The sequence below is a fragment of the Pecten maximus genome, chromosome 7, assembly GCF_902652985.1.
Source record: "Pecten maximus chromosome 7, xPecMax1.1, whole genome shotgun sequence".
Taxonomy (NCBI): domain Eukaryota; kingdom Metazoa; phylum Mollusca; class Bivalvia; order Pectinida; family Pectinidae; genus Pecten; species Pecten maximus.
The window spans coordinates 15,977,774-15,990,317 of NC_047021.1; the positions used below are offsets into that span (position 1 = coordinate 15,977,774).

Genomic DNA, 12,544 nt, shown 5'->3' on the forward strand with positions numbered 1-12,544 from the left:
AAAGAACGTAAGACAACGCCGCCAGGGCCGTGGATGGACGTGATACAACGCCAGGACCGTGGATTAACGTGAGACATGCCAGGACCGTGGATTAACGTGAGACACGCCAGGGCCGTGCATGGACGTGAGACAACGCCAGGACTGGGATAGACGTGAGACAACGCCAGGAACGGTGATTAACGTGAGACAACGCCAGGACCGGGATAGACGTGAGACAACGCCAGGACCGTGAATGGACGTGAGACAACGCCAGGACCGGGATGGACGTGAGACAACGCCAGGACCGTAAATGGACGCGAGACAACGCCAGGACCGTGGATGGACGTGAGACAACGCAAGGACCGTGAATGGACGTGAGACAACGCCAGGACCGGGATGGACGTGAGACAACGCCAGGTCCGTGGATGGACGTGAAACAACGCCAGGACCGGGATGGACGTGAGACAACGCCAGGTCCGTGGATGGACGTGTGACAACGCCAGGACCGTGGACGGACGTGAGACAACGCCAGGGCCGTGCATGGACGCGAAACAACGCCAGGTCCGTGGATGGACGTGCGACAATACTAGGGCCGTGAATGGACGTGAGACAACGCCAGGGCCGTGGATGGACGTGATACAATGTCAGGGCCGTGGATGGACGGGATACAACGCCAGGACCGTGGATGAACGTGAGACAACGCCAGGGCCGTGCATGGACGTGAGACAACGCCAGGTCCGTGGATGGACGTGCGACAATACTAGGGCCGTGCATGGACGTGAGACAACGCCAGGTCCGTGGATGGACGTGAGACAATACTAGGGCCGTGAATGGACGTGAAACAACGCCAGGGCCGTGGATGGACGTGAGACAACGCCAGGACCGTGGATGGACGTGATACAATGTCAGGACCGTGGATGGACATGTGACAACGCCAGGGCCGTGGATGGACGTGAGACAACGCCAGGGCCGTGGATGGACGGGAGACAACGCCAGGACCGTGGATGGACGTGAGAAAACGCCGGAGACGGGATGGGAAAATACGACAGGTCGTGATTGCCATTGTTGCCGGGAGCGACTTTTAAACTGTCAAAACATTTTCCATGACAGCAACGGTGCGGATGAGAAACCTAGCGGACTGAAAGGAGCAAAACGTGACATTATTTAATAGGTCGTAACAAAACGTGATATTATTTAATAGGTCGTAACAAAACGTGACATTATTTAATAGTGCGTAACAAAAGTTTGAGGCGGTCAAAGAAGCATTTGTGTTCCTGACGTCTCACGATCTTTTAAATGTTGTCAATGTAAAGGGTGTATTTTGTCCTATTATGCCACGACCAATCTTACGGTCCCGTCGTCCTAAGGTAAGTTGCGTTCTACTGCGATCTGACACGGCCCTTGCTGTCTGGGAGGGATCAAGTACATGTACACTCATTCTTGCTCGCTGCACTTTGGCTTTCTTTCACCGCAACTGAAGTATGCATCCCGCAAACATCCAAACACAATATCTTCTTAATCTTAAGCATTCATGCATGGACAGATACAACTCAGCTTTATGATATGCGTGATGATTTTCAGTTCTCAACTGTTAATTTTGAATTCTACATTTTCTAGATAGTAACATCCCTGTTTCCCAAAGCTTGCACGCCTCAATTGATTCGAGGACAGGTTTACGTTATCACGATTACCGTTGACAGATATCGACTACTAATAAAAAAAATTAACAGCAATGTTTTGAGAGATGAAGATCTCATTTGATAATACCGGTATTTCATTTTCTTGTGCGATATTTCTTATTATTCTTGTATCCATGTACATTGGTATTTTCAATCGTAATTTGCTGTTGTTTTACCGATTTGGAGTTACGGTTTCGTTATTATGTCTGTATTCTCTATTGATGGTGAGTCATCGATCTCAGGATGTAATGGTTGTTATTGCTTCATTTAGAGGCCTTCTTTATAGTGTGGTACGAGGGCTGATTGATATGTTGTGAGCCTCATATTGAAGGATTTAAAGTTTGCCGGACATATTGTGTTATTTTTCAACATAATCCCCTCAGTATCTAAACACTTTTGCCAGCGGTGTTTAGGGGCCTCGATGTCACTTTTATAGAACTCCTTTTTCTTTGCTGTTTAGAAAGGCATCCACTGCATGTATGACGTCATCATCTGGCCTAAAGTGGGTGCCTGAAATAGTTGTTTTCGGTTTTGGAAATAGATGAAAGTCTGATGAAGCGATATCAGGTAAATAAGGCAGATGCTCCATAAAGTTAAAGCCACAATCGTGAATGGCAGCCATGGCAATGCCAGACTTGTGAACAGGAGCTTTGTCCTGATGGAATAACACACCTTTAGTGAGCTTTCCGCGGCACTTAAGTTTAACAGTTTCCCGTAACAGCCTCAGTGTATATGTCATTGATTGTTTGTCCCTTTTGGAGATAATCTATCAGCAGAAAACCATCAGCATCCCAGAAAACCGAGGTCATAACCTTCCCAGCTGATGGAACAGTCTTTGGTGGGGGAGAGCCAAGGTGCTTCCATTGTTTCGATTGATGTTTGACATCTGGGGTAAAATGATGGGCTCATGTTTCATCCATAGTGACAAATCTATGAAGAAAGTTGTCAGGATCTTCCTCAAAAAGGTTAAGATAAGCACGCCATAATGTGCGCCTGGTGTGCTTCTGATCAACTGTCAGAAGTCTTGGTACCCATCGGACCGAAAGCGTTCCCATCGGCCAGAATGGAATGTACTCTTTCCTGTGAAATGCCAACTCTACTAAACTAAACCGTAGTGCGCCTTTGAGCATCCGGGACTCGGCTATATTCCATACCAGACTGTCACGGATACCGTAATAAAACTTAGCAAGACCTTATAAAACTTGAATACAGAAAACAGGGTCAAAATTCCACGACCGCTACGTTTCCGGCAAGCAGGACTGTCGTTGCCGCTGGGAATATAGTATAATATCTTCAAATGTTTTATGCAATACTCACATCTTCCTCTTTCGTTTTCCTTTTCCCCCGGATCGTTCATGTTTTCACAATATCTTCCTCCCCGCTCTTTTCCGATTGATTCCTGATCGTTTTCCGCGTTTTAAACAAGTTTGGGCGTCATTGATGATCAATACCCTTTCGATATTCTTTTCAAATGCTATTTGTCTCTTGTCGTATAATGTATAGGGATGGCTAGTATTCAGAGAAATGCAGGTATTTTGTGAAAGGCTTCTCCCTTTCCTCTTTCTTGGAAAGCAGCTCTACAACGCCGTCTAGTTTTTGCTTGTGATATGTAAACTAGTCTGGAATTGTAGCTGATGTACTTAGATAGCAATAGGACAAGAGCTTGACAGATCATTGTTAATATTTAAGTTGTCATGATGGTATTCTGTATGTAGGAATTCAGGTCAGGTTACATATAGGAGGCACTTTTTGTCTGATATTAACTTCGACACGAGTTACTATGGTTCACCTAAATATTTGTGGTCTTCCAAGGGATCATCAGCTTAGCTTCTTTAAGACAGACCTTATATCTCACCTACATTTATTTGTAATATTCCCAACGCTACAATATTGTACATTTCTACTGTGCCAACAAGAAAGGGCCATAACTCCTGGTAGTGTGACTAGAGTAGAGTACCCGGCACTCTACCACCCGAGAATTTCTGACACAGACTGTATATAATACCTCATTCAAAGTGTCTCACTCTAAGGTAATACTATAACACTTAATAGATGGACAACATCTAAAGTGGTAAATCCTAGGTGACTCCTCGAATGTAGATGACAGGTCTGTGAGATACCTATATACTGGACAAAATAAAACGCTGTCTAATGGATTCACAGACCGTGGGAGCACAGGCACTCGCCTGGTCTGTTAATACACCTAGTATTAACAGACAGGGAGAGTGTCTGTGATCAAGAAAGGTGCTGGACCAAGTGATGTGATAATACTGGTCACTGGAAAATTATAAGTCCCTTTATCAAAATAGTGGGGAAAACAAACAAAAAAGTCTCATTTCACTTGCAGTAATGTTTTATTTTATTTTTTTTTCAAATATTTTTCTTAGCTTTAAGAAGATGCACATCTAAATCACTGTATCAAAAATTGTATAAAATCTCATGCATACATAACCAATTCATTCTAATGTTCATACATTTCTTCTGTTCACTTACACTATGGACCTACTGGGTTCTCTCCCCTCATACCAACACAAAACAGTGTGTATTATACTGTAACAAGATTTGTCCCCCTCACACTCACACCAAACACACAGTATGTGTCATATGTAGAGTTATCTCCCCTCTCATGAACACCAAACACAATATGTGTGTCATATACAGAGTTATCTCCCCTCACATTCACATGGAGTGTTTGTCACATGCAGAGTTATCTCCCCCTCACATTCACACAAAGACTGTTTGTCATATGCGGAGCTATCTGTCCTTAAACCCGCATCAAACAAACACAGTGTGTGTTATATAACAGAGGTTGTCCTCTGTCTCCTACAAATAAGTACACATATTCCTCTCTCATTTTGTGACCTTGCTTTGGACAGAGGAAAGTCCAAAGCTAGCACAAAAAACCTCCCACATACATATTGTGTATATATATAAATACATTTATACATGAAAAATTTGTATTTTTAAATATCAATTGCATGTAAATGATACAAATGAAAAAAGTTGCATAGCCAACATAGATGATTTAACCTTGTGAGGAACAGTGACCTCTACAAGGACAGAGAACAGAAAATATTAAAATGTTTGAAACAAACTCCACATCATTTAAGGAAGGACTTGTAAAATCTAACGAAATCAACCTGGTCTACCATTAATTACACCAATAAGTACATGTTATCTGAAATCTAAAGCTAGTTTATATACTCTAAGATCTAGGCAAAAGAAATCCTGATAGAATCAGTTGATCTCCGGGTCTTAAATGGAATCGGTTCAACAGAAAATAGCCAACACTAACATTACAGCACCTCTGTGGAGATTTGGCGGGTTACACATATCTATAATCTAGAATTACTATCTATTGGTGCTTCGACTAACTCCACAAAATTATGCAACAAAAAGATTTATTGTAACCAAAGTCTGATACACACACTACCATTAGAACTCTCTACACCCATACACCGACTACACTGTCCCATAACTCACACACCTATCTTTGGTTTGGTTTTCACAATATACCCATACAATAGTTTTAATATTGTCTATTATCTAAGTTGAATGTCATTTCTGTACAGTGATATTTACACGATTTACATTGGCTATAGGGTAATGCACTTTCATGTGTACACTTGGTATATAATGTTACCACTGTGATGTAACACACGGGGGACTAGTCAATAATCCTGCATAGCTAATGTCACACACGCAAAAACCATAAGAAAAAAAATAAAACACAAAATATTTACATGTTATCACAAAACGTTCATCAATGGATTTTGTTCAGGTTTTTGATGATGAACAATGCACATGTTTTCAAAATAAACAAATTAGGACAGCAAAATATAATGGAATCAAGATTGTTACATTTCCGGATCAACGACTAAAAAACTTGACACTATAAATCAGGAAATTATAAATGCTAAACAATACCATGTGAAAGTAGACTCACTGAATGAGTCTCACTAAATTCTCAACTGATCGAAATAAAGGAGTCTCACGAATTAATCAACTGATTGAAAAAAGCAGTCTCACTAAATTACTCGCTGATAACGAAAAGAGAAAATGATCGTGATGACACTTCACTTTTTTTATAGTAGATATAGATTATATCTATCCAGATATTTTTTCAAATCTTTCACTGTTTTTAAATTTTAATTAGAAACAAATTATTTTTAGATTAATTGTGGTTTTTAAAGGTCTTCCTAACCTTAGATAGACACACACATAATGACTATACCTTTACACACATATGGACCCTGTGACCATGAATAAAATCTGAATCATTCGAAAGCTTACTTCCTGATCATGTCATCATATAGCAACAACAGGCTTCCACTGGGCATATATACTCTATGAAGAAAATCAAATAAAACATACAACTTATTATTCCCAATAAACAGACCAATCAGAGGCCAGCTTTCTGGGAACAATAAGAAAATCAAATATCTGAATGTGAAGTGACCCCCTGCAGCATTGCTTGACTCAACATTTATGTACATTAAAACTATCTCTCCCTTCCTGATGTAGATTATTCCCAGATTTTGAAGAATATTAGATATGTTTTATCACAATAGATGGATACTGCATTTACCAAAACTTTTACTTATCACAAAATATATAAATAAACAAAATCTTTTCTGTGTTTGTTACAATAACCAAAAATATTTCCACAATGGTGATCTAAATAATACTGTCTAATATTGAAAATTCTGGACATAATGACCTTTTAAATATAGTCACAATTTTCGTTTATATAATTTGTTTAACATGTATCCAGTAATTGTTAACAGAAGAGCTGGTAACTGTAGTGACTACTCTGGTCCTTAGAAACATCACCTAGCAAAACACCCAAAGGGAGATAACACACCTAGAAACGGTAACCATGGAAGATTGCAGTATGAATCTCTCATCCAAGGAAGATTGACTGGAAGAACATTACGGAAGCATAAAAACATTTTAAAAAGTCCCTTGTGGTTACGACTAACATATTGCAATATAGTAAAACCTTGTAACTCAGCAAATGCTTTTTTGATATTTATATTAAAAGATATAGTGAAAATCTGTTAATTGTAGATTTGTAAACTAAAGATATGCAAACTTACAAGGTTCCACTGTGACACATTAAAAGTAGGCTATGAAACATCAAAATGTCCAAATTACAAGATAATACAATTACATAAAATAACAGGAACTTGACTAGCACAACCTTGCACATCTTGACATTTAAAATCTTAAAGGTAAATATATGAGCGCAATATATTTGTTGTAAAAAATCATAGATATATGTTAATTGGATTTTTTGTGATGATAAATACCACTACATAACATTTAATATAAAGAAGTCAAAATTACAAATCTATCTGGTGTTAAGTTAAATTATCTTTCAATGATGAAAAACAAATGGCATCTGGTTCTAAAATCTGGTGGGTTATTTAGGGTGCATATAGTTACTGGGTATATGTCTGGTGGGTTATCTAAGGGTGTAATATCTGGTATATGTCTGATGGGTTATCTAAGGGTGTAAATATCTGGTATATGTCTGGTGGGTTATCTAAGGGTGTAAATATCTGGTATATGTCTGGTGGGTTATCTAAGGGTGCAATATCTGGTATATGTCTGTTGGGTTATCTAAGGGTGCAATATCTGGTATATGTCTGGTGGGTTATCTAAGGGTGTAATATCTGGTATATGTCTGGTGGGTAATCTAAGGGTGTTATATCTGGGTATATGTCTGTTGGGTTATCTAAGGGTGCAATATCTGGTATATGTCTGATGGGTTATCTAAGGGTGTTATATCTGGGTATATGTCTGGTGGGTAATCTAAGGGTGTTATATCTGGGTATATGTCTGGTGGGTAATCTAAGGGTGTAATATCTGGTATATGTCTGGTGGGTAATACAGGGTGTAATATCTGGGTATATGTCTGTTGGGTTATCTAAGGGTGTAATATCTGGGTATATGTCTGGTGGGTAATACAGGGTGTAATATCTGGGTATATGTCTGGTGGGTTATCTAAGGGTGTAATATCTGGTATATGTCTGGTGGGTAATACAGGGTGTAATATCTGGTATATGTCTTGTGGGTAATACAGGGTGTAATATCTGGTATATGTCTGGTGGGTTATCTAAGGGTGCAATATCTGGTATATGTCTGTTGGGTTATCTAAGGGTGTAATATCTGGGTATATGTCTGGTGGGTTATCTAAGGGTGTAATATCTGGTATATGTCTGTTGGGTTATCTAAGGGTGTAATATCTGTTGGTGGGTTATAAGGTGTATCTGGGTATGTGGTGGTATACTAAGGGTGTAATATCTGGGTATATGTCTGGTGGGTAATACAGGGTGTAATATCTGGTATATGTCTGGTGGGTTATCTAAGGGTGTAATATCTGGTATATGTCTGGTGGGTAATCTAAGGGTGTAATATCTGGTATATGTCTGGTGGGTTATCTAAGGGTGTAATATCTGGTATATGTCTGGTGGGTAATCTAAGGGTGTAATATCTGGTATATGTCTGTTGGGTTATCTAAGGGTGTAATATCTGGTATATGTCTGGTGGGTTATCTAAGGGTGTAATATCTGGTATATGTCTGGTGGGTTATCTAAGGGTGTAATATCTGGTATATGTCTGGTGGGTTATCTAAGGGTGTAATATCTGGGTATATGTCTGGTGGGTTATCTAAGGGTGTAATATCTGGTATATGTCTGGTGGGTAATCTAAGGGTGTTATATCTGGGTATATGTCTGTTGGGTTATCTAAGGGTGCAATATCTGGTATATGTCTGATGGGTTATCTAAGGGTGTTAAATGTGTATATGTCTGGTGGGTTATCTAAGGGTGTAATATCTGGTATATGTCTGTTGGGTTATCTAAGGGTGTAATATCTGGGTATATGTCTGGTGGGTTATCTAAGGGTGTAATATCTGGGTATATGTCTGGTGGGTTATCTAAGGGTGTAATATCTGGGTATATGTCTGGTGGGTAATACAGGGTGTAATATCTGGTATATGTCTGTTGGGTTATCTAAGGGTGTAATATCTGGGTATATGTCTGGTGGGTTATCTAAGGGTGTAATATCTGGTATATGTCTGGTGGGTTATCTAAGGGTGTAATATCTGGGTATATGTCTGGTGGGTTATCTAAGGGTGTAATATCTGGGTATATGTCTGGTGGGTTATCTAAGGGTGTAATATCTGGGTATATGTCTGGTGGGTTATCTAAGGGTGTAATATCTGGTATATGTCTGGTGGGTTATCTAAGGGTGTAATATCTGGGTATATGTCTGGTGGGTAATACAGGGTGTAATATCTGGTATATGTCTGGTGGGTAATACAGGGTGTAATATCTGGGTATATGTCTGGTGGGTAATCTAAGGGTGTAATATCTGGGTATATGTCTGGTGGGTTATCTAAGGGTGTAATATCTGGTATATGTCTGGTGGGTTATCTAAGGGTGTAATATCTGGGTATATGTCTGGTGGGTTATCTAAGGGTGTAATATCTGGGTATATGTCTGGTGGGTTATCTAAGGGTGTAATATCTGGGTATATGTCTGGTGGGTTATCTAAGGGTGTAATATCTGGGTATATGTCTGTTGGGTTATCTAAGGGTGTAATATCTGGGTATATGTCTGGTGGGTAATACAGGGTGTAATATCTGGTATATGTCTGGTGAGTTATCTAAGGGTGTAATATCTGGGTATATGTCTGGTGGGTAATACAGGGTGTAATATCTGGTATATGTCTGTTGGGTTATCTAAGTGTGTAATATCTGGGTATATGTCTGGTGGGTTATCTAAGGGTGTAATATCTGGTATATGTCTGGTGGGTTATCTAAGGGTGTAATATCTGGGTATATGTCTGGTGGGTTATCTAAGGGTGTAATATCTGGGTATATGTCTGGTGGGTTATCTAAGGGTGTAATATCTGGGTATATGTCTGGTGGGTTATCTAAGGGTGTAATATCTGGGTATATGTCTTGTGGGTTATCTAAGGGTGTAATATCTGGTATATGTCTGGTGGGTTATCTAAGGGTGTAATATCTGGGTATATGTCTGGTGGGTAATACAGGGTGTAATATCTGGTATATGTCTGGTGGGTAATACAGGGTGTAATATCTGGGTATATGTCTGGTGGGTAATACAGGGTGTAATATCTGGGTATATGTCTGGTGGGTAATACAGGGTGTAATATCTGGGTATATGTCTGGTGGGTAATACAGGGTGTAATATCTGGTATATGTCTGGTGGGTAATACAGGGTGTAATATCTGGTATATGTCTGGTGGGTAATACAGGGTGTAATATCTGGTATATGTCTGTTGGGTTATCTAAGGGTGTAATATCTGGGTATATGTCTGGTGGGTAATCTAAGGGTGTAATATCTGGTATATGTCTGGTGGGTAATACAGGGTGTAATATCTGGGTATATGTCTGATGGGTTATCTAAGGGTGTTATATCTGGGTATATGTCTTGTGGGTTATCTAGGGGTGTAATATCTGGTATATGTCTGGTGGGTAATCTAAGGGTGTAAATATCTGGGTATATGTCTGATGGGTTATCTAAGGGTGTTATATCTGGGTATATGTCTTGTGGGTTATCTAGGGGTGTAATAACTGGGTATATGTCTTGTGGGTTATCTAGGGGTGTAATATCTGGGTATATGTCTTGTGGGTTATCTAGGGGTGTAATATCTGGGTATATGTCAAACCTTACCCAGCAGACTTATGTTACTGGACATTTTAACATTTTGGCGGACACATTTTGAGATGATAAAAGCTTGTTGTTTGTTAAAATCTAGGCCAGACTTTAAAAATATCTAAGACCACCAATGACAGCATACATGCTGATTAACATGTCTGCATAGAGTCTATGGCAAGTACGATATCTTCAGTTTGAAATGTGTTAGCAGAGGGTTGTATGAATAATGATATTTTTTGGCACAAAGAAACCTATATCTACTAAATTCTCCTATTATGTATAGCCCTAATTATCAATGCAATATTAATATTTACATGAGCCGGTGTGCTATATTGATACAAAGTATGACGATGAAAATATGCTAAATGTTTACGGTTTTTAAAATTACAGTCAATGTCGGTTCTATATTTTCAAAAATAACAGTGAATGTTGATATATATCTTTAAAGTATTATTCCTTTTCAAAAAAAAATTCAAAACAGTCCATAATTGAAAGAAATATGTTTACAACCAACTTTTAGATTTATGAAAACTTTAGAAAATATTAGTTTTTCCAATATGAAATATCAAAATTCTGGCTAAAGTTGAAAAATGACTTGTTATCCCTGTCTACAGCTAGGTGAAGTATGAAAATATGTAATCAGCTGAATTATGTACGTACAAGTAGATAATTTTATACTTAAAAATAGTCATATATATTAAACACATAAAAATGACATACAAAGACATCTGGTTTGTTACACCAGGTTTATATGTAGGTTGGTGAACACATGGATGTGCTGTCAGCTCCATTTCTGAACCAGATCCTCTGTTCTTTGAACCAGGGTCAATGCTGTGAACCAGAACCACTGTTCAGAACAGGTCAGATAATACAAATACATACGGATGTTTGTCCATCTGTTTCTTGGTCACATCAGTAGGACAATCTGACAGTCCAAAGTTTATCACAAAAAAAAAAAAAAAAACGCCACTTCACCTATCAACTTCCAAGTCCTGAACATACATGTAGATGTGGAAATAAGCTGGTCGAGTACCAGACATCTGGACAGTATACAGAGATTCGTCTAGTGTGGATGTTAGGGAACAAGTCAGGCTGTAGGGGCCACATACAGACACCTACATAGACACATGCACTGACTTGTATATGTCCTCTAGATACATGGCACTCACTTTTACTGAAGTATTGACGAGGAATAGAAAAACATATATTTCACAGCACTTGACGTGCAATGACGGAAAAAAACTTGAAAACTTGACCTGAAGAGGTATATACCATCAGCAGTAGCAGCACTTCAAAACAAACTAAACACAAGAGTCAGATCTCCATCTAACCAATGTTTGCATTAAAGCCAAGTATGCATAGTAATAAATGATGAAATTAAAGCTCCTTTGTGAGTGTGATATGTGTATCAGCAGTATACTTCTGCCTCCATCGTCATTCGGACCTGCTCAAGTTTGTATGTCAGGCGGTTCTTTTTGGCAAATTCATCTTCTTCAAGAGCCTGCCACAACTGCAATGTAAAAAAAAGCAACATTAAAAACCACAACTGCAATGCAATTAAAAACGAGAGTTCCAAATGAATTTATTCTAGCAAAATTTGGAGATGACCGCTTAAGGTTGCTATTTCGCAGCACATAAAAAGCAACATTAAAGACCTAAAGTCAGTTCAAGGTCATGCCGCTATCTTGATTTTACCCATCAGTTTTATGATACTACATATTACTACAACTTATATCAACTGTGCTGGTCACACTATTGCACCTTACCTCTTCATTGTATTTCTGTACATATTTATATAACTCGAGGAGGGCTGCGTTGGTGTTAAACTCATCATGATGACACTGTAATATAAATCATAATTATACAAATTCAATATATGCCATAAAAATATATTTTCTGTAAACATTTAGGCAGCAATATAATAACTCTTGAATAGGCTGTGGTCACGGTCCTTGACTCTGCCATAACATAGTTCTATCTATACATTCAGGACAAGTTTGAGGTCACGGTCCTTGACTCTGCCATAACATAGTTCTATCTATACATTCAGGACAAGTTTGAGGTCACGGTCCTTGACTCTGCCATAACATAGTTCTATCTAAACATTCAGGACAAGTTTGAGGTCACGGTCCTTGACTCTGCCATAATGTAGTTCTATCTATACATTCAGGACAAGTTTGAGGTCACGGTCCT

The 12,544-nt window shown here is 39.0% G+C and overlaps 1 protein-coding gene across 2 annotated transcripts in view; it reads right to left on the bottom strand.

Annotated features, from left to right (window-relative positions):
• Window positions 1-9,427: 9,427 nt before the first annotated feature.
• Window positions 9,428-12,544, bottom strand: part of LOC117331751 (plexin-A4-like) — a 217,325-nt gene continuing 214,208 nt past the window's right edge. For both annotated transcript variants that reach the window (XM_033890627.1, XM_033890626.1), the window contains exons 33-34: window positions 12,118-12,192; window positions 9,428-11,861 (exon numbers count right to left, since the gene is read on the bottom strand). In XM_033890627.1, coding sequence (XP_033746518.1) covers window positions 11,760-11,861; window positions 12,118-12,192 — 177 coding nt within the window. In that variant the 3' untranslated portion in view covers window positions 9,428-11,759. The remainder of the gene's footprint in view (window positions 11,862-12,117; window positions 12,193-12,544) is intronic.